The sequence below is a fragment of the Pteronotus mesoamericanus genome, unplaced genomic scaffold (assembly GCF_021234165.1).
Source record: "Pteronotus mesoamericanus isolate MK-2021 breed Mesoamerican mustached bat unplaced genomic scaffold, CSHL_Meso_final contig_657, whole genome shotgun sequence".
NCBI lineage: Eukaryota > Metazoa > Chordata > Mammalia > Chiroptera > Mormoopidae > Pteronotus > Pteronotus mesoamericanus.
This window is the reverse complement of record NW_026555229.1, coordinates 6355643-6376714: the sequence shown is the minus strand read 5'-3', so window position 1 is coordinate 6376714 and position 21072 is coordinate 6355643. Positions and strand designations below refer to the sequence as shown.

Sequence of the window (21072 nt, the reverse complement as noted above, 5' to 3'; positions counted from 1 at the left end):
GCAGGTTCGGTCCCTGGTTGAGGAACATATGAGAGAGAGGCAACTGATCGATGCTTCTTTCTCACATGGATGTTTCTCTCCCCTCTCCTTCCTCTTTCTCTAAAATCAATAAGCATGTCCTCAGGTAAGGATAAAATTAAAAAATTGGGTCAACATTGGGTATACAAGTAGTCTTTTTTTTTTTTTTTAAATGGGTGTTATTTGTACTTGACTCAAGATTAAGCATCCATTATTCACTGGGACACAGACCCTGCAAAACTTAAAAATCTGTGAGGAGCTTTGGTACTGAAGCCTTAAATCCCTCTCCCGTAGCAAGTGCAATGGTATTCAGTACTGTCAAGGGCTGTGTAAGTTCTAAGATGCTTCCTGTCACCTCCATAAAAGAACAGATTTCACTCCATAGGGAAAAATCCCTTTTGAGTCCACGCCAGAAGTCTTGAAAAAGAGTATGGATGGGGCACTTGAACAACAACAAAAAAATCTGAGGTGTGAAATCAACAAGAAAAATGAACACCACAGGAAAGAATGTGTTCTGTTCTCTTGGTTATATAATTGGCAAAGAAAAAAACCTATTCCTTTTGTTTCCTATTATTCCTATACTTATTAAAGTCAATCTGGTTATGTGCTACGGAATAGTAATTGTATTTCTTATTTGCTTATTTAGACATTTTTCTCCTGAACTATCATTTAAACACCCCCACAAATCCTTTTTATCCAGCACTTCTACTATTTATAAAACTCCCACATCATCATCAGTTCAACAGTTCGGTAAACGTGTCACATGCATATAAATATACACATGACATAGTTATTCCAACAGGTACATATACATAAATGTCTTGTCAAAAATATCTTCCTATTAAAAGATTTACTTGTAAATGGACATGGGATTATGAAGTCCTCTTCCATAAAATTTGTTTTTTAAATCCATCAGCCAAAACATGGCTTTCTAATATACATTCAGAGCATTACTGAATCCCAACTTCATAAATTCTAACTATATAAAAATCGACAGCTGAAATCCTCACCGTTTCTAATATTACTGCTGAAATTCACAATGCCAATCCTTAAAACTGTCTTAACCATTTTAAAATTGATTTGAGAGAGGAAGGAAGAAAATGCGGGGGAGAGGGGAGAAAAAGAAAGACAGGCAGACAGACACATCAACTTGACGTTCCACTAGTTTTGTGCTCATTTGCTGACTCTTGTATGTGCCCTGGCTGGAGTTGGAGCTCGCAACCTTGGTGTTTTGGGACAATACTCTAACCAACTCAGCTGCCCAGCCAGGGCCTAAATAACCATTTTTAAATGTAATTCAAAGTTTCCCTAGCTTTAAGGAATACTCATATCTAGGTTTTTTGAAAAACAAATATTTTATTCTCTCACTGCAGTAAATAAATTCCCTGCAGCCCCCTCAGAGCTGTGAGCTAGTCCATCTCCTGTAAAGGAAAAACACAGCCCTGGAGAACTGGCTCAGGAGCTGGAACGTCGTCCAGTTCCCCAAAAGCTCATGGTTCGATTCCCTTGGAGCCCATGTGGGAGGCAACCAGTCGCTGTTCCCCTCTCTCCCCCTTTCTCTAAAATCAATAAACATATCCTTGGGTGAGGATTAAACACACACACACACACACACACTATTTAGGGTTGAATGAAACTAAGGTTAGAAGAATTTGGTATTGAATTAGAAAACCCCAACAACAGAGCTCCAAGAAAGACTGTATGAAAGTGGCATATAACCAGCTAATCATGGATTTTTCTTTGGTTCCTCACTTCTGCTTCCAGATCCTGCAATATTGTCCAAACTCGGGCACGAGCACAAACATGAACACGGCACTTTCTAGAGCTTCTGATGCCTACGTGTCTGATAAAGAGTTACTTTCAATTAAAAAGAATTTGCTTAATTCATTTGGATAATTGGGACCCTGCTGGACTCATGTAAATTTGAGGGCATACCAAGTATTGTACTAATCACACTCTTATAATGATACCCCCAATTAATATCTTGGAAGTAACCAAGAAACCGGGGAATATCAAAGGGGCTAGTATTCTTGTATTGAAATAAACTCAAGATTTCCTTTCTATAAAGTAAGTCTTCAATAAAGAGGTACATGAAGTGAGTAAGACCAGCACTGTGTTCATTGTAATGTTCATCTCGGTCACCATGCCAACCAAGGACGGTGCTCTATTAAGTCAAACTGCGGTATTACAGGGCCTCCTGTTAACTTGAGCACCAAGGCCCCATGGAGGGTTCAGCTGGATCGACCTTCCCACCTACACAGTGGGTTATGTTACAGTGAGAAGGAATCAAGTCACCATTGCCCTGAGAGGCTCTGATTATGACGTTCGTTCCTCCGTAAAACAGCCTGGTTAGTAACCAGGAATAAAAACAATAATAAACGGAATACTTTGATGGTGTTAAGAGAGGAGATAGAGTAAGACATCTCTAGGACAAAATCCTAATGAGGGGGTGGGAAAATAAAAGAAGAGGACCTAAGGGACTCAAGACATTTAAATTTCAAATGCCCAGCCAAGATTTAGACATATATAGGTAACTCCCCCAACGTCTTTGAAAAATACTAACAATTGAATTCACCATTCTTCATTGGATTCAGGGCCTCTGCACTCACTAAGTGCCCTTCAGTTTTGGAAATTAAAGTAACTAATGACATTGCTTTATATTAGAATTAGTTTACAGATACGAAAACAGGGAGATGAAATTCTCCCACTTACATGGCTGCCCTGGAGGCCAAATATGTAAACCCTGGCACTGTTCACCTACACCTCATCTCCTCCGAACTGAAGGACGGGTGCTCAATGAGATCAAACTACTGAGTAATTCTTCTGACCTGCAAAATGAGAACGAAGTAGTCTACAGGTTTGTTGCGCTGGTAGAGGTAGTATTCTGGGGCTTTCTTGTTCTTCTCATCAAACTTCAGCTCCTGGATGACGTTGGGGTGCTTTAGCAGCCTGAGGAGGATCTTCTCTGACATCTGGGATGGGCTAAATGCTTCTACTTCTATAGATATAAACACAACTTGATATTACACTTCAAATGGGTGGGAAAAAATTATATTAGTGATTAAGGTGTTTAGATAATAAGAATACTTGGAATCAAAGTGATACAATATGAACTAACGAGACTTCCGTCTGGTGATCCACTCGGAGCAGATTACCTGGGAGAAATTAGAGAACGCTGAATTTTCGCATGTTTCTTTAAAATTCTTCCTTTTCAACCTGTCATTGGTTTCAGTTCCACAAAAACACCCTAATTTTCTGACTGATACACATGAAAATCAACCAGAAACAGACTCCCTGACTGCAAAGAAGCCCTTCAACAGCCACAATAGTCTGACTGTCCAACAACAGCCAAAGGAAGAAGCCAGGTCAGGAAGCATCCGGGTGGGGGTTAGTACCAGGCGCACGACACGGTGCCCCCGCATCTCATTTTCCCATTCAAATGCCCCAGGAAGGTCTGGGAAAAGGACCACGGAGAGACTCGGAGTAAAAGCAAGGCACGTGCACACATCGACATGCACTCCAGCTTGCTAATTTAAACAAAAAAGTTATGTTGATCTATACTTACAGAGACATCAATTTTATTTAAAAGAAAAACCAAAATTACCAACTGAAGGGTGCCGCTACACTGAAACGGGACTGTATGGTGTCTCAGAGGCAGAGGAGGGAAACATTCAGTTTTAAACTGTGGTTCTTAAATGATGAAGAACATTTGTCAGAATCAGAGGAAGAATAAACAAGTTAGAGATAAGTTTATAAGTTTAAAGTTTTTTAAAAATCATGTTAGATCTGAAAAGTATAAATTCTGTATTAGCTTCTGTGCTTTTCTGTAATAAAATAAGATAGTACATTGTAGAAATTTGGAAAACACTGAAAAAGTTCAAGAGGACAATAGAAAATTACCTATAAACCAATCACTTGTAACCATTCTGAGCAACTGGTGGGCATTTCTTTCCGGTATCTTGCCTAGGCATGTGTGCCTGTGTATGAGTGTATATGCACGAAAACACAACTATAATCTTCCTGTACACAGTTTTATATCCTGTTTTTTTCTCACTTTAAATTATGGGTATTTTCCCATGTTGTAAATATTACATTGCATTTCCATGATATGAAAACATGATCTTAAAGAATGCGTAACGTCTCATCATGTAGCTGCTGTCAGCCTTCTTTTCAAACTAGTTTAAGTACAATGCACGCAGTTGAAAGGCATTGGCTGCCCATCTTGGACAGACGTCTTTGACAGGTCACTGGGTACTTTCAGATTTTCTCATCCTTCCCCTGGGCCAACAGAGCTCACCCTTCGCCTAGACAGCCACTGGGGATGTGAGAAGGGTTAGTCCGTCTCTTAAGTCCATTCAACCTTGACCTCTCTGGAGCGGTCAGTGCCGGCTGGGTAGGTAGTTTTAATAATGTGCACACTTGCCTCCTGGAATGGGCCCAAGTTAACGATCTGATTTGAAGAGGCCATCAAGAAATCCATGTTCAAGTTCTTAGAATTTCTGATTTCATTAAAACCATAAAAGATAAAGATTTAGTTCTGAAAATCTATTCTTCTTCTTTGCAAATCATATCACCTGTGTTATCACTGCTATCCAACTGTTCTTCCAAGGCAAGCTGGAGAGAGAATTTACTCAACTGTCCAACACACAGGGAGGTGGTGTCTGGTTCGCACCGTCAGCCTACTCCACCAGCTGCTCTCCCCGGGCTTAGCTGGAAGCAGGCGGCCTGGCCTACCGTTCACATGCAGTGTGGCACTAACATTCATCCTTACCTTTCAGACCAATTTTAAGTTACTGGTCCACCCCTGGTAAATGTCTCAGAGAGTTCATGCCGACACTGAACATAGGAGAGGAGAGAATTTAAAAAGAACAAAACAAAACAAAAAACAAAACACAAAAGCGGCATTACTTTTCACCCCATTTCCCAGTTTCCACCCCAGCCCAACCCAGTCAGTGGTGGGTGAGAAACACACTCCAGGGTTGGGAGAGATTTCAAACTGTGATAAGCTGCACTTGCCTGTTGCCAGGAAACGGTGCATGGCCAAGAGAAGCTGTGGTGATATTTTAACCTTCATCTCGCTGTCTGTCTGCTTAAAGGCAGAAAAATCTTGTTTTCTTTCGCGATGGGCCACTTTCTTTTTCGTTCTGTTATCCGCTGAGGAAAGAATAAGAAAAAAGTAAGGAAATGCATTCCATTAGAGCAGGGCTCTTTCAGAATGAATATTACAAAATATACTGGAACGGCTGGGCTCTCCAGATTGTGGGCACTCTACCTACAAACACCGCATGGAACGAAGGAAGAGAGGATCCTCATCAAACCAGTGCTGCAGAGGCGTAACACAATCCAAAGTAAGTTACAGGCAACCTGATGAGTAGCAACTCTAAATATACTTCAGGAAGACCTCTAGAGCCCTTACAAGTACATTGTCGGGCAGCCCTGGACAGAAACCCTCCCCTCACAGAACCTATACGACCACACGGCAACAGAGGAGTCAGCCCGAGTGCACAGCGTCCTGCTACTCAATGTCACCGCACTGCAGTCAAGAACAATCGCTGTGCTACAGAAGACACAAGGAGAGCGAGTGCCTGCCTTCAAGAGGCTCCTAGCCTGTGCTAAAAGAAAAAACAAATACACAAGCAAAATCTCTTAAGAAACAAACAAAAACACTTTCACAGAACAGCACTTTAATAGTAACATTTGTTCGCTTCATTTCCACCCCAGACCACGGGATCCTCAAGGTCAAGCAACTTTGAAGAAAGTGATCCGGAACAGAGGTCAGCAAACTTCCTCGGTAAAGGACTAGAAAGCAAGTATTTCAGGCTCTGAAGACCGTGTGGTCTCTGCTGCAACTTTTCCACTCAGTTGTTTAGCGGAAGCAGCCATAAGTGAATGAGAATGGTTGTGTTCCAATAAAACTTTATCACAGATGCGAAATTTGAATCCCATAATATTTTCACATGTCACGAAGTAATTATTCTTTTGATTGTTCCCAACAATTTAAAAATTCTTAGCTTGTGAGCCGTACAAAAACAGCTAGCAGGCACTCTAAGGCTGCAGTTTGCCAACCTCTGATCTAGAAGGTCTAAGGCTAAACCTTTTTTCAAGTATTTTTCTAGTTTATCCTGGATCAGAAAAATGATCCAGGATAAACTAGGTTAAAGACAAGGCTCCAAATGCTTGCTCCTTTTCCCAAGAGTGGAAAGTCTGCACTACCATTTCATGCCCAGGGCGAAACAGATTGCTTAGTAGGCTTTTCCTGGAAGATGATCACAATTTATAATTTCTTCTATCTCAAATTCTTTTGAGAATCAGATAGTATAAATCTACACAAAATTTTTAAATGATTTCTAACAACAAAAGCCATCATTTCTGATCACCTATCTAAATCAAGAATGTACTTGAAACCTGCCTGACTGGTGTGGCTCAGTGGGTTGGGCATCTGCCCACAAACCAAGAGGTCGCTGGTTCAATTCCAGGTCAGGGCACATGCCTGGGTTGCAGGCCAGGTCCTGGTTGGGGGCTTGTGAGAGGCAACTGATCAATGTTTCTCTTGCACATTGATGTTTCTCTCCCCTTCTTTCTCCCTCCCTTCTCCTCTCTCTAAAAATAAATAAATAAAATCTTTTCTTTTTAAATGAATATACATGAAACCACAAGCTCAGCATTTCATATCAGTAAGTTACATTAGGCAACATTTCTGTATGAAATCAATCTAAGGTTTGAAAGAAGTTAACTGAAATACAAACATTCAAGATATCATAAATGTCTAAATTATCTTTCTTACGATGAATACTGTCCCTGGGGAAACACATAAATATACACAGATGCACTTGGTATTAAACAGTCACTGTGAGGAACAATGAAAAGAATGTCGACACTCACAATATTCTCCATTATGAGACCTAACTATTCTCCAAGTGTCAAAAGTATAAGTCACATGGAAACCGGTGGTTTTTATGAACACTACACAGATGTGAGGAAAAAAAGAAGATAACTTTCTGAAGCAGGTCATTGGCTAATATAAAATTTATTCTTTTAAGGGCACAGAGAAGACTTCCTCAATTTGAAAATAAGGGACAGCCCCTCCTAGTGGAACTGAATAAAATCACTCTGCTTTGAGCACGGAGGCCTTTGTCCTGAGCGCCGCAGGCCTTTCAACAACCCATTTCCTACCTCCAAGTCAGGTTTCAAAAGACAAATGGGACAAACAGAGCTGAATGTTCTTTCTCTGTCCCATCTTTGAGACCCCAGACATCTCGAGCCTTGGCCCATCTTTGGCATTATCAAACCTTGAAAGAGTCTTACTTTGCTAAGGGTGAGGTAGGTTACGGCAGATCGAGGTTCCACAGTCCAATGACCCAGGTGCAGACTTAAACAGGGCCGGATTCAGGGCCAACGCTCAGCCCAGAAGCTAGCCTGCCCCCGGGCAAAGGTGTGGGGACTCTCCTTCCCCTCCCCTGGATCCAAGTCTTTCCTCACCCCACCTCTGAAGAAGGCAGAGAAGCAGAGAAAAGGGAAAAACACATTTTTAAAGATTTTATTTATTTACTTTTAGAGAGAAGGGAAGGGAGAAAGTGGGTGAGAAAAACATCAATGTGCCTCTCTCACATTCCCCAACTGGGGACTAGGCCCAGGCATGTGCCCCAACCAGGAATCGAACCAGCAACCTTTCAGTTTATAGGCCGGCGCTCAATTCACTGGGCCACACCAGCCAGGGCAGAAAAACGCATTTTTATTGTGTATCCCATCCTGTCCTGCCTCCTACACCCCCACCTCACCACCACTGACCCAGCAAAACAACACTTAGAAACCTCACCTCTACCCTGATCCATGGGAGCAAGAAACTTTAAACAGTTGTTATCCATTGATTTAACAAATCCCCCTCACTTTTTAAGTACTTGAATTATGACCGTAAGTAGAAACAGAAATTTATCTGAAAATGATTTACCTAATTGTGCAAAATGCAGTTTTCTGGTGAGGCCAAGCAGTGCCCACCAATGGTTGGAAAAGGTTGGCTTTTCAAAACACACAGACAGTGCCAGTTGATATCACAGGATCTGCCCCACGTCCCCCTCTGGCGAAGGGACTGGCCTATACCGATCGGTTGCACACAGCCTACATAGGGTGCATAATTAGAAACAGAGGCGCACGACACCTGGAGAGATGTCAGATGACTCACAAACAACACGACCACAAAAGCAAATCAAAGGCTTGGAGAAATTACACTCAGGCAACGCTACTCACTGTATAAATCTGTTTCATCTAGAATCTCAGATTTGATGATTTCTTCAATCACATCTTCTAAGGTGACAATTCCCAGAACTTCATAAAACGGGTCCCCCTCTCCTTCATTGTTTACTCGCTGCACAATAGCCAGGTGAGATTTACCTTTAAAGAAAAGAAAACAAAGGTCAAGAGGTAATTTTTTGAATTTCCTGAATAAAGTCTTAGGGGTGATTATGGAAAAAACAGCAGCATCAAACACAGATACCAGATTACCAAAGTCTGCATTTCAGCACTGAAAAACCGTGCGGCGCTCCCACAGACGGAAAAGCTTCGCGAGCCCTCCAAAGCCAGACCAGTTACGCCAGAGGCGGATCCCCTTCTCCACACACTGCGCTGCCCCCACGCCACCCTCTGTTTGCAATGGAATGGGTCTCCAGTAATGTCAGCTGTTCCCGTGTGACCTTTTAGCGACTGCCACTTTACTTTAGGAGAGCAGTTCTCAAAGTGCGGTCCGGGGACCCCGAGGGACACACAAGACCTTTTTATAGAAGCCAGCCTGTTGGTATCTGAACCAATGGCGCCAAGGAGCCCGAGCCCAGGTCAGGACAGCGGGGCAACCGCACTGGCGGTCGCTGCACTCCCCACCAGCACATCCAGTAAACAAGGGGAGGGAGAGTCTGCTTCTCTTAAGAATGTCTTGAATGAAGCAGTAACATTTTTAATTTCATTAAATCTTGACGCCCAAGTACCTGTCTTGGAATATTCTACGTGACAACGTGGGAAGGGCCGTAAGACACTTGCGCGGCATCACGGGAGCGTGGCGGTGTCGGGAGGAAAAGTACACGCGCCATCGTTTCCGCCTACTTTTTTCACTCAACATCTGTTTACTTGAATAGCTACCAGGCAAACCACGGTATTTAGACTGACTTGATAAGGCATTTTTCTAAAAACGAAGAAAAGGAGCCTGTTGCATTAAAGGAACACAGCAGCGGCGGTGGCTGCCGCAAGACGTCACGGGCAATGTGCACCTTCCCCACATGATTATTTAGGTAATGTTCTCGGGTTTCTCCACTGTGAAGTTACTCATTTTTCCCTTTCCCTGGTTTTATTCCTGGGAAGCAAGTCACTAGGTCTAGCCCACCCTCAGGGTGGGTGAGAGGTGGGAATTAAACTCTACTTCCTGGAATGGGTTACCATCTAAAAATATTATTCAGAATTCTTTTTAAGAAAGAATTCAAACCAAAGGATTTTAATGTAACTGCGCCCAAAGTCCACTGGGGTAGTTTCAGATTCTACATTGCAACAAACCTTTAAAAGAATAACAATAAATTTAAAAAAACACAAACAAAAAACCTTTAAACTATCACTTATGGAGTTTTGGTTTAATATCAAAAGAGAATATCTACAATTATCCAAAAAGACCATTAAAATAGATGTCCCCCCTTTTGCAAATATGTAACTGTGTGGGGCCACGTTTTCTTTACACAGTGCAACTAAAACAGTCTGCTGCACAGACTAAAGGCAGAAAAGAATCCAACAGCCTTCCACTTAGCTAAATAATAAACACATTTGCAAAAAAACAGGTAAAATAACACTTCTTAATATTTTTGTTTTGGGGAAAAGTGATTTTTAAGTTAAATGTTATTTATGTTAATCTGAAATGGATTTATTATTGCCCTTTCCAAATGATGTCCTGGCTGATGTGGCTCAGTTGGTTAAGAGTAGTCCAGCAAACCAGAAGGTTGTGGTTTCAATCCCCAGTCAGGGCACATGCCTGGGTTACAGGTTCAGTCTCAGTGGGGGCACGTGCAAGGGGCAACTGATCAATGTTTCTCTCTCACACTGACGTTTCTCTCCCTTTCTCCCTCCCTTCTCCTCTCTCTAAAATCAGTAAGTTATATCCTCAAGTAAGGCTTAAAAATAAATACAAAATGAATTAATAGGCCCTGGCTGAGCAACTCGGTCAGAGAATCATCCCTGTACACCAAGGTCATGGGTTCGATCGCCAGCCAAGGTGCACATAAGAAACAACCGATGAATGCATAAATAAGTGGAACAAAAAACTGATGTTTCTCTCTCTTTCTGGAAAAAAAAAGAAGAAGAAGAAGAAGAAGAAAAGAAAGTAAGTAAATGTAAATTTCTCAGGTTTAATTTCAAACACCATAAACACCAAAAGGTAACGCACAGGGAAGAATATGCGCTTTAAGTCGAATGTTGCTGGATTTGAACTCCATCGTTGCCAGGTAATTAGCCATTACTGGCTGTGTGTTCGTGTGCAAACTACGTAACTTTTCTAAGCTTCAGTCTCCTCACCTCCAAAACCAGACTCACAGCAATTAATGCCCACAGGATTGTTGTGAACATCAGAGATATAATATTGGTATCTAGAACAAAGACACTGCCTGGGACCCATGGGGTGATCAATAAGTGGTAACTCCTATTAATTTATTCATATTCTTCCTCAATTATAAGGCACCATCAATTGATTACCAGCTTAGTCAAAGAAAAGAACACTACATTAAATATACACTGTGATTAAAAGGTGCACTTCAATTTCAGAAAGATCTTTTAAATTATTAAACGCATCTCACACCAATATTGGTGTTCCCAGTACAAGGTATGTGAGGCAACTGAAATACATCCTTAAAGTAAGCCAAGTAGACATGGTATAGAAATGTCGAGGTCAGTTAATGTGTGTGTGTGTGTGTGTGTGTGTGTGTGTGTGTATTTTATTTATTTATTTATTTATTTTTAAATCACAGGATCGTTTTGGGGGGCAGGTAGAGTGGGGGAGGCAGCCCTTTAAATAAAGTTTACTTAAAACTGCAAGTTGACCCAGTTCACTCGATCACAACCAAACTAACATATTCCCTGAAGGCCAGGTTTGATCAAGTTCCCAGTGCTTGCTCAATTGCCTTTGGTTCTGTAGGTTTGTTGGCCCTTCCCTGCTTTGGCTCCGACCCCTTTAGAAGCAACAATGTCTGGAAGCCTGGAAGGTTAGATTGTTAGACAATTAGGCATCCTAACAATTTTCATCCTTAGCATGCTCATGCTGAAAGAATGAAAATATTTTCAGCAAATGAGACTAAGAGCAAAACTTATCAGCCATAGATATAAACACCGGATCACCGGGTCAAGTCGATTCTACTCTCGTCATTTCAGTCTGGTCAGTTTCTCACATCTGCTTTCCCAAGAACCCAAACATAAGCAGTTAAAAATTCTTGGTCAATGCTGTCTGTCGAAAGTTAAATTCTTTTGCTATTCCCAGCTTGTGATCATTTAAAAGGAATTTTCCAAAGCAAGGTCTAATATTAGACTCAAATGAAGTTTCCATTCCACTGAGGCGCTATTCTCACCAAAGTAACTACCGCATAATCAGATTGTCTTGGAGCAATTCGTTTAAATGCACATGGACATACTTGAAATACCAGCTCAATAGCACCAACAGATTTGACTGGAAAGGGCCTTACTCTAGGAGAAATTGTTCATGTGAGCTTGGCTTCTTAGACTAAAAATTAAATTTTCTTCGGGGCTCCTTTTCACACCCCCACCTCCAACGCTGAGACTTCTGCATCTGTCCCAGAGCCACATTCTTTTAATTTTGCATTCCTGGTGAGAAGCCCTGTTTTCTGAACCCTCTTCCTGGTAAACAGTACAAAAAAAAAAACAACACACACACACACAAAAAAACACCCCCCCAAAAAAAGACAACTCTCTTCGCTTTTGAAGACTGGCAATACAATGCACCTACCCTACACTTAATCATTCACTGCAGGGAGTTCCGTCCTCAGCCTCAGTGGAGTAATCAAAAGGAATATGCAAACAAGTCCTCAATAGAGAAATTTTTAAAACTCAAATAGCATCCTTCTTAACCTGAGCACTGGAGGGATTAAGTCAGGATTGAACGCAGAAAAGCAATTTTGGGGAAACTAACAAGAAACTAGCTAAAAGCTAAAAAGGTTTATTAACTGGTAGATTCTTAACTTCCAAAGAAAAGAATGAAAATAGAGCAGTCAGTAGAATATGCAATTATAGACATTATATCACATAAACTTTTAAACATACGTAAATTAAGCAAACTTGATAAACTGTAGAACAAAACAAAGCAGATACTGCTGTCACAATTAGGGTCCCGAGAGAGCCTTCCTGGCGAGCTGTAGGGGTTCTTGCAGTACGTCCTGCACTGCGAACTGCCTTAGGAGTGGAGGAAAACGAGACCCCAGAGGGAATCAAAGCCAGTCTGTTTTCAGAGGATAGGGCTGTATGGATACATCTCCATTCCAGTTTAGAATCATAAGCAAGTTAATATGAAATGATAACCTAGATGGATCATTTTTCTATAACTGCTATGTGCTTAAGGCAGGGCCCTTGCACAGATGAAATTAGAAGAACATGTCTTCATTGTGAGATGAACTACAGTAACCAAAATTATCTATAACCAGTAAATTTGGGATCAAATTTCTGCCTCTGGCTGCTGCCATTGCTCCCCAAAGCAAAGTTTATTTGTATCTCTTCTCCGACATTTGCATCGTTTAACCTTACCACAATGCGAAGCTCAAATTCCGAATGACAGATACCATTTGTACGTTGATGGATTCATCTCCTGGATAGTCGTTCAGGCTGACAAAGGGCACTCGCAACTGCCTGCGGAAAATATGGACTCATTTTGATCTTACAAGTTTGATGTCAATGAAGTGAAAAGGAACAGCAAGTGGACTGATAATAGCCAAGGAAGAAAGCCAAGGAGGTAGATGAGATAGAAGAGACTTAGGAAGAACTTGACACAGCTGTGCTAATAAAAAGTGAGGCAGCGCAGTAGTCAGAAGGGCCTAATAACGTGAGCACAAGGCAGAGTCTGTGGGGCCTTGAAATGCCAAACAGCAGAAAGAAAACAAACAGAAGATTCACTAATGAGAAACTGAAGCGAAACGTTTTATGGTCACCATTACTCCAGGGGCGCCATTAGCAGAGAGTGCAAGGCTTAATGGCCCCCTGAAGCAGATGATGCTGGGCCCTCGCCAGGCAGGGCTGGGGCAGGTGAGGCACTTGATACGCCTTTGTTTTTAAAGGGCTCCTAGTTTATCTGACACAAATTATAATAATTCAGTAAGTAAGAATCAGTTGAGTTAATAAGAAGGAAGTAATAATAAAAGAAAATGCTCTATATGTCAGAATTTAGGTCTCACATAACTAAAAACAAAATGGGATGGAGGATATATAGTTTTTGGTTTACTCTTGACTTTCCCCATTACCATAGTTCCCTGAGACCCTCCGCCTCCCAGCAACCATCACACTGCTGTCCATGGGAAGGATATATTTTGATGGCTGTACTTAAGATCTCCCAAGGAAACCAGTCAAGGAAGTCAGGCACTTTAAATAGAGTTAGATTTAGTCTGATTTACAAAAAATAAACAAACTGATCAAGTCAGACAAGGTATATGAATATAATTTATAATCCATAAAATACAATGCTATGTAATGTGAATGCAAAAGGGAATGAAAAGGGCTGGTGTGGCCCAGTGGACTGAGTGCCGGCCTGTGAACCGAAAGCTCGCTGGTTTGATTCCCAGTCAGGCCACATGCCTGGGTTGCAGGTTCAGTCCCCAGGCAGGGTGCGTGCAAGAAGTAACATCGATGATTCTGTTCCTCTTTCTCACTCCCTTCCCCTCCCCCTAAAAAATTAGTAAATAAAAAGATAATTTTTAAAAGAAAAAGAAAAAGGGGCCACATACCAAACCTGACAAGCTATAACGGGGTAGGGAAGTTCGGGGACATGACAAGGTTGCTGACAAGCTCAGTGACCAAAAGTAACCACACAGGGCAGCCTGGTCATAGACTCCTAACTGGGCAGGCCGCGGTGCAGAGTCCCACCTCCCACCTCTACCTTCAATAGCCAAGGTCAGTTTTTCCCTCAAGTGAGCATTGCCCACTGTTCTTATGCATCTAGGATAACGCACCTTTGAAACATCAGAGTAATTTTTTTCCCTAGACCCCTCAAAGGCACAACTGCAGGCGTCAGAGCAGGAGACCACGGAACCCCTCGTTGTTCTCTTGCTCCCCACATACATCTCTATGTGCTGCGTTAATTATTACCTATCCTTATCCACCAGTGTAAAAGAAGTGCTTTTCTATTCTGCTTTTTATTGAGTTCTAGAGATTTCCCCACTTGTAGCTTTCTCCTGCCTCCTAAATCTACCACTGATGGATTTCAAGTAATCCTCACAACGAATCCTCCCTTGATTCCAACGTATAACATAAACTGCAAAGCTGCCCATTCTCTGGAGCATTTTCTTAATCCATTGACATTTTGCTTCTGGACACGTCCTCAAATTTTGGCTCAAATAAACCTTACACAACTTTTGCATGGGCTGGACATTCACTGAACTCTAGACACGCAAATTCATTCATTCACTCAAATACTTACCAGACGCCTACTCTGTAACAGGCCCACACCTCAGGGAGCAAAACACAGCGCTGGCTCACAAGGAACATTCTAGCGGGGGAGACATATACTAGGGAAACACAATAAAAAGTGTGTCACACTGTAAAGTGTGCTGTGCAAAACAAAAAGGCAGGGGCAGAATTACATTTAATAATAAAGTGACATTTGAGCAAAGAAGAAGGACACTGAGGAGCTCGGTGCAGCAGACAAGGGGCTGGGAAAAGTCAGGAAAAGCAAGATGGCCAGTGCAGCTGGAAGGGCGGGGGGTCGGGGGGAGGGGGCAAGGACAGTGTGCGGATCATGGGACCATTAAAAAGATGCTGGCTTTCCTTCCGAGGTGGGAGGGCGCTGGGAGAAGGCTGAGCAGAAGAGGGGCCCGGTCTGTATCAAGTTTTAAAGGGCCGCTTGGGCTGCAGTGGAGAGAAAAGGCCGGGCAGCTGGTGGGAGGAGGGTGGCAGCGGGGACGGCTGGAGAGGCAGGGAACAGGGACATCCCACTGCTATTGCAGTCACCCTTGTGACAGGTGACAGGTGACAGTGGCTGGGACTAGAGGTGAGAGTGGGGGTGAGGGGAAGTGCTGAGATTCTGGGTGTACAGTCAGAGCCGGCAGGTGTGGCCGAAGGAGTGAATGTGGGGCAGGAGAGAGAGGGGAGCGGAGGCTGACGCTGAGGTTTTTGCCCTGAGCAATAGGAAGGACAGAGTTGCCATCTACCAAGGAGGACTGTGGAAGGTTTCTGTTTAGAAGGGAAAAAAATCAGCTCAGTTTTAGACAGGTTAAGTGTGTGACGCCGAACAGACATCTTTGTGGAAATGTCAAATAGGCGTCATACACCTAAATCCGGGATCCAAGAGAGTGAGAGAAATGGGGGTTCCAGGTGAAAACTGCCAGGAGCCAGGGAGCTCACCTCAGGGGCGGGTGCACAGAGAAGGAGCCCCGGCACCGGGCCTGGGACAGGCCAGTGTCTCACAGCTCACGAAGTTGAGCCACAACCAAAAAGGAGATGGAGCAGGGGTAGTCGGTGGGACAAGGAGGGCATAAAGGAGAAGGGAGCTTTGGAAGCCAAGCCAGGGGTGGGTGGCACACAAACAAATCAAAACCTGCACGGTTTCAAGAAGTCAGAAGTGTTTCAAATGTAGCCAAAAGGTCACGACAGATGATTCTGATAGCAGAAGATGCTCCGGGTAAGAAAGGTCGGAGAAGAAGAATTTATCATCATTGAAGTGCCACGTCCAAGCTCCTGCCCCTCCGGTTCCTACTACAGCTCTCCCTGCTTCTACAGGGAGACACAAGCCAGCCTGCTCCCACCTGGCAGCTTCGCCCAGGAAGCAAAGGCCTGGGTCACAGGGACAGAGTTTGGCTTGTCCTCTCAGAACCACACCTCCCGTTTTGAGTTCCCACTTCTGAAAGTGATAGCAGTAGATTTCCAGTCACCCATGCTTCCAACTCTGAACTCTTTGTTGCTTCTTTCCCTCATTTCTCTCCACAGCTTTTCCTTCCTTTTTAATAAAGAATGAAGGCATACCTACATACACACACAGTAAAGTACATGTGGGAAACCACCACCCAGAAGGACTACAGAACAATGGACGAACAATGGACCACAAGGAGAATGAGCAGGAGGCTGGGGAGGGAGCCAGGAACAGGGAAGAAGGAACAGAGTGGTAAGAGACGCGGCTGAGGAGGTGAAGCAGACTGCAGGCTCTGAAGGCAAAGGCAGGCCTTCCTGTGGCCTCTCCAATAGCATCTCCTCTCCCCAACCCATCTGCTTGTTGAGAGAAGGTCCCTAAAGGACAGGCAGGCCACAAGCTGATCAGCAACATATCTCATGATGACTGAGTGGCAACACAACCTCAGAACAAGGGAAGCAATTCTCCTACTATATCTAACCATGTCTGAAATAGTGTGTTCAGGTCTGTATTTTATAAGAGGCAAACTGAGGAGACAGGACCCTCTAAGACAAACAGAAACTATGTCACATAAAGAACAAATAAGACAGACAGACCTCTGCTAATAAGAGGAACCTGGACAGGATGAGACATGACAGTACCCTTCAAATCTCTGAAGTGAAAAGCAACCATTTGGTTCCTCGGCCTCCTCACGCAGCAACGTCTTACCTGCACACCTGCACCTTAGTGCAGGTTAATGGTCTCCCCGATTCAACCATAAACTCCTTGATGACTGCTCTGCATCCCCCGCCCCACCAAGCCTGGCACATTGAACACTCCAGTCTCTTCCCTCCTCCTTGACACACAAAGGTATAACTCACTAAACCACAACACATTCAAAATCACACTAAAACTCACTAAACCACAACACACTCAAAATCGAAAGTGCTCATTTCCTATCAACAACTGAATTAAGGAAAAAACTTCTTAAAGGCCATCAGAATCCAGTGCCCGACCACACCACCCTTCCCTCCTTCAGTCTCTATATGCCTCTCACGTTTTCACTGTCCAGCCAATCACATGACTTGATTTTCTCCGATCATAATCTCCGTGGTTTTTACCCATCCCCGCAGAACAGGTAGGAAGGAGCCGCTCTCCTCAGGGGGAAGGTCAGGAATCACGGCGGTCACTCACCGCCCAAACCCAGCCTGCTGGGCCGCCTGCCGCTGCCACACCTGGGTGCTGGGGGTGCCTAGGTCTCCACACACACGTTCCTCTTACTAGCAGATAGGCCCTTTCCCTACCCATTTTCCCCTCTCAACAGCTGCAAAATCAAAAGAAAAATAAATCCTAAATTATAAGCCACATTATACAAACACACAAAGCCATTTTCTCACAGATTTTTGTAATGGATACATGGGTGAGTTCTTATACATCCACGCCTGAAGGTCTTCTGATTAATATGGTGATAGATCTAGTACTACAATGTGAGTACGATGGTTACATCTGCTTAAGGAGAAGCAATACAATGTAATTCAGGGAGCTGTCACCTTACTATTTCTGTGCTGTTTAAAAGCTAAAATGAAAACAACAAACTACATGGGTTTTTTTAAGCACTTGTTTTACCTTACCATCCCCATCAGAGCTAAGTGCATTTTTTCCAATTGAATTTTCCCACCATAAAATAGACCAGAAAAATGTAACACAGATCTTAAAATAGTCCTATATAAACAATACAGGAGTATATATATAGAAGCACTTGCTGTATATAGAAATTACTGGTTTTGAGTGGTGATAACAGTTGCTATTCTGGGAGACAAAAGCCCCTTTTTACCAAAAGGTTTACTACTTCCAAAAATTGCAATGGCCAGTCAGTGGCTGCCCCCAGCCTCCCTAACGGGACAGCACCTCCCCCCCAGGCCCGAGGGAGTCAGCTCAGCCGTCCACGACCTCACCCCCGAGTGAGGCCGTGTCCGCCTAGAGGTTTCCTGGGGTGGATGGCGGGATCGTGGCTTCCTAAACAATTAATTTTTCTGTAAGGGTAGGGTTTTTTTGGATATAGATAATATTTCTTAACAGGACCATTTCCATGATAGAACACTGAATTTATCTACTAATTTAGTAGATTGTGATAGTTTTCAGGGAATGGGCCTGCGGTTCCTTAGCCACACACACTCTGAAATTAAGGAGGCAGCCATTCACTGAGACACTCAGCCTCTAAAGGACTTTTTTTTTCCTAGGAGAAGTAAAGCAGAGAGATGCCTTCCCCGAAGGTGACTGACTTGCAGCGTCCCGGGCGTGGGGGCACGGAGCCCTCAGGAGGCTGAGCCTGCAGGCCAGGCTGCCCAGGGCCCTGCACCCGGGCTGCACCTGCAGGCAACCGCTCTCACTGTCTCAAGCCTTATTCTATTTCCTATAAACACCTGCCTCTTAACATTTAACTGAGTTTGTTTCCACCTTCCCATTCTTCCCACCTCCAACCTTGACATTCTTAACTGAAGTTTCTTATTCTATATCCCTAAAATAGAAATATCTGAAAAATGTAGGAAAGAAATATTTTCCGACAATTAATATTGAAAAGAATTATGTTTGTGGATATCTTTAAAATATTATTCTACTGACTTCCGGCAAAGATGGAAGCGTAGGTAGACAAGCTTCGACTCCTCGCACAACCATACGAAGGATCACAACTAGCCTCAAAACACACAGCTGCCAGAAAACTGAACTGTGTGGAAGTCCAACAGCCAAAGATTTAAAGAAGAAACATTCATCCAGGTGGGTAGGAGGGGTGGAGAGGGGCAACCGGGAGGGAAAGGACGCAGTGCGGCAGGAGTGGTGAGGCTGAGGCAGAGGCAGAGGCAGAGGCAGAGGCAGTGGCCTGCGGAACAGGCGGTCCCACACTCACATGTGATTGATAAAAAGGGACAGGTTGATAGGAGGGACACCTGGGAAGCGAGCAATCCCATCCCCAGGCCACACTGCATAGCCCACGGTTCCAGCACCAGGAAAATAAAGCCTCATAACTTCTGGCTGTAAAAACCGGTGCGGGTTATGGGGGCAGAAGAAACTGCCGGCCTCTCAGAAGAGTCCATTTAAAGGACTTGCACAGTCTTAGCAAGTACCCAAACTCACCCACTCTGAGATTCAGCACCAGGGCAGCAGCTACAAGGGCACTAGTCACATAGAGGAAGTGGGGGAAGTGACTGGAAATGGGGCAAGAGCCAAGCTAGTGGCATTGTCCCCTCTCCAATCCCTCCCCTACAAACAGTGCCACAAAATGGTGAAGCAGGTTGCCCCACCCTGGCAAACACGTAAGGCTCTGCCCCTTACAACGTAGCAGGTGCACTGACACAGGGAGTCAAAGCAGCTCTACCTCATACGCAGAAATAAACACAAGGAGGCTGCCAAATTGAGGAGACAAAAAAATATGGCCCAAATGAAAGAACAGATCAAAACTCCAGAATAAGAACTAAGCAACAAGGAGATGGCCATCCTATCAGATTCAGAGTTCAAAACACTGGTGATTGGGATGCTCAGAGAACTCATTGAGTACAACAAATGCATAAGGGGAGAAATGAAGGCTACACTAAGCGAAATAAAGAAAAATCCCCATACAGGGAACCAACAGTGAAGGGAAGGAAGCCAGGGTTCAAATCAATGATTTCGAACATAAGGAAGAAATAAACAGTCAACCAGTACAGAATGAAGAAACAAGAATTCAAAACAAAACAAAACAACCCAAGGAAAGAGTAAGAAGCCTCCAGGACATCTCCAAATGTGCCAACATCTGATTCATAGGGGTCTCAGAAGGAGACATCTGATTCATAGGGGTGCCAGAAGGAGAAGAGGAAGAGCAAGAAATTGAAGACTTATTTGAAAGAATAATAAAAGGAAAATTTCCTAATTTGGTGAAGGAAACAGACATACAAGTCCAGAAAGCACAGAGAGTCCCAAACAAGCTGGACCCAAAGAGAACCACATCAAGACACATCATAATTAAAATGCCAGAGGTTAAAGGTAAAAAGAATCTTAAAAGCAGCAAAAAAGAAAAGCAGGCAGTTACCTACAAAGGAGCTCCTAAAAGACTGTCAGCTGATTTCTCAAAAGAAACTTTGCAGGCAAGAAGGGACTGGCAAGAATTATTAAAGTGATGAAAACCAAGATTACTCTCTACAACAAAGTTATCATTTAGAATGAAAGGGCAGATAAAGTGCTTCCTAGACAAGGTAAAGCGAAAGGAGTTCATCATCCCAAGCCATTATTATATGAAATGTTACAGGGGCTTATTTAAGGAAAAGATCAAAACTATGAACAGTAAAATGACAACAAACCCATAACTATCAACAACTGAATCTAAAACAAAAACAAACTAAGAAAACTAGAACAGGAACAGAATCATAGAAATGGAGATCACATGGAGGGTTATCAGTGGGGAGGAGTAAGGGGGAGAAAGAGGGTAAAGGTACAGAGAGTGAGAAGCATAATTGGTAGGTACAAAATAGACAGAGGGATGTTAGGAATAGTGTAGGAAATGGAGAAGCCAAAAAACTTATATGCACGACCCATGGACATGAACTAAGGCGGGGTGATTGCTAGAGGAAAGGAGGGTACCAGGTGGAGAGGGGCAAAGGGGAAAACACATTGGGACAACTGTAATAACATAATCAATGAAATATACTTTAACATTTTATTTTTTATTTTATTATTGTTGACTAGTTAAATTTCACTTTTCCATAAAAATCTCTCATGAATAAGATCAGAAATAACCCACACTGATAGAATCCAATCCATGCGGTGTGACAGCTACCATCTGTGGGGGTTCGGGGACCATACGGCCGCCTTCAAGGGCGTCAACATGCACATGTTAGAGAAGTTCCTGAAATACATTAACTCTGCAGATGTATTTCATTAACCTGCTTGGCTCACTGTAGGCACACAAATATTTACTGATTGAGTGAATCCACAAATTTACCTAAATCCTTTGAACATATTTTATTTTC

At 43.2% G+C, this 21072-nt stretch overlaps 1 protein-coding gene across 3 annotated transcripts in view; it reads right to left on the bottom strand.

The window, feature by feature from the left end:
* CNNM2 (cyclin and CBS domain divalent metal cation transport mediator 2) overlaps positions 1-21072 on the bottom strand; it is a 128102-nt gene that overhangs the window by 14695 nt on the left and 92335 nt on the right. For 2 of the 3 annotated variants that reach the window (XM_054581438.1, XM_054581439.1), the window contains exons 2-4: positions 8263-8406; positions 5035-5172; positions 2847-3016 (exon numbers count right to left, since the gene is read on the bottom strand). In XM_054581438.1, coding sequence (XP_054437413.1) covers positions 2847-3016; positions 5035-5172; positions 8263-8406 — 452 coding nt within the window. Of the gene's footprint in view, positions 1-2846; positions 3017-5034; positions 5173-8262; positions 8407-12846; positions 12889-21072 lie in introns of those variants that run through there. The other variant, XM_054581440.1, reaches the window with a different exon arrangement.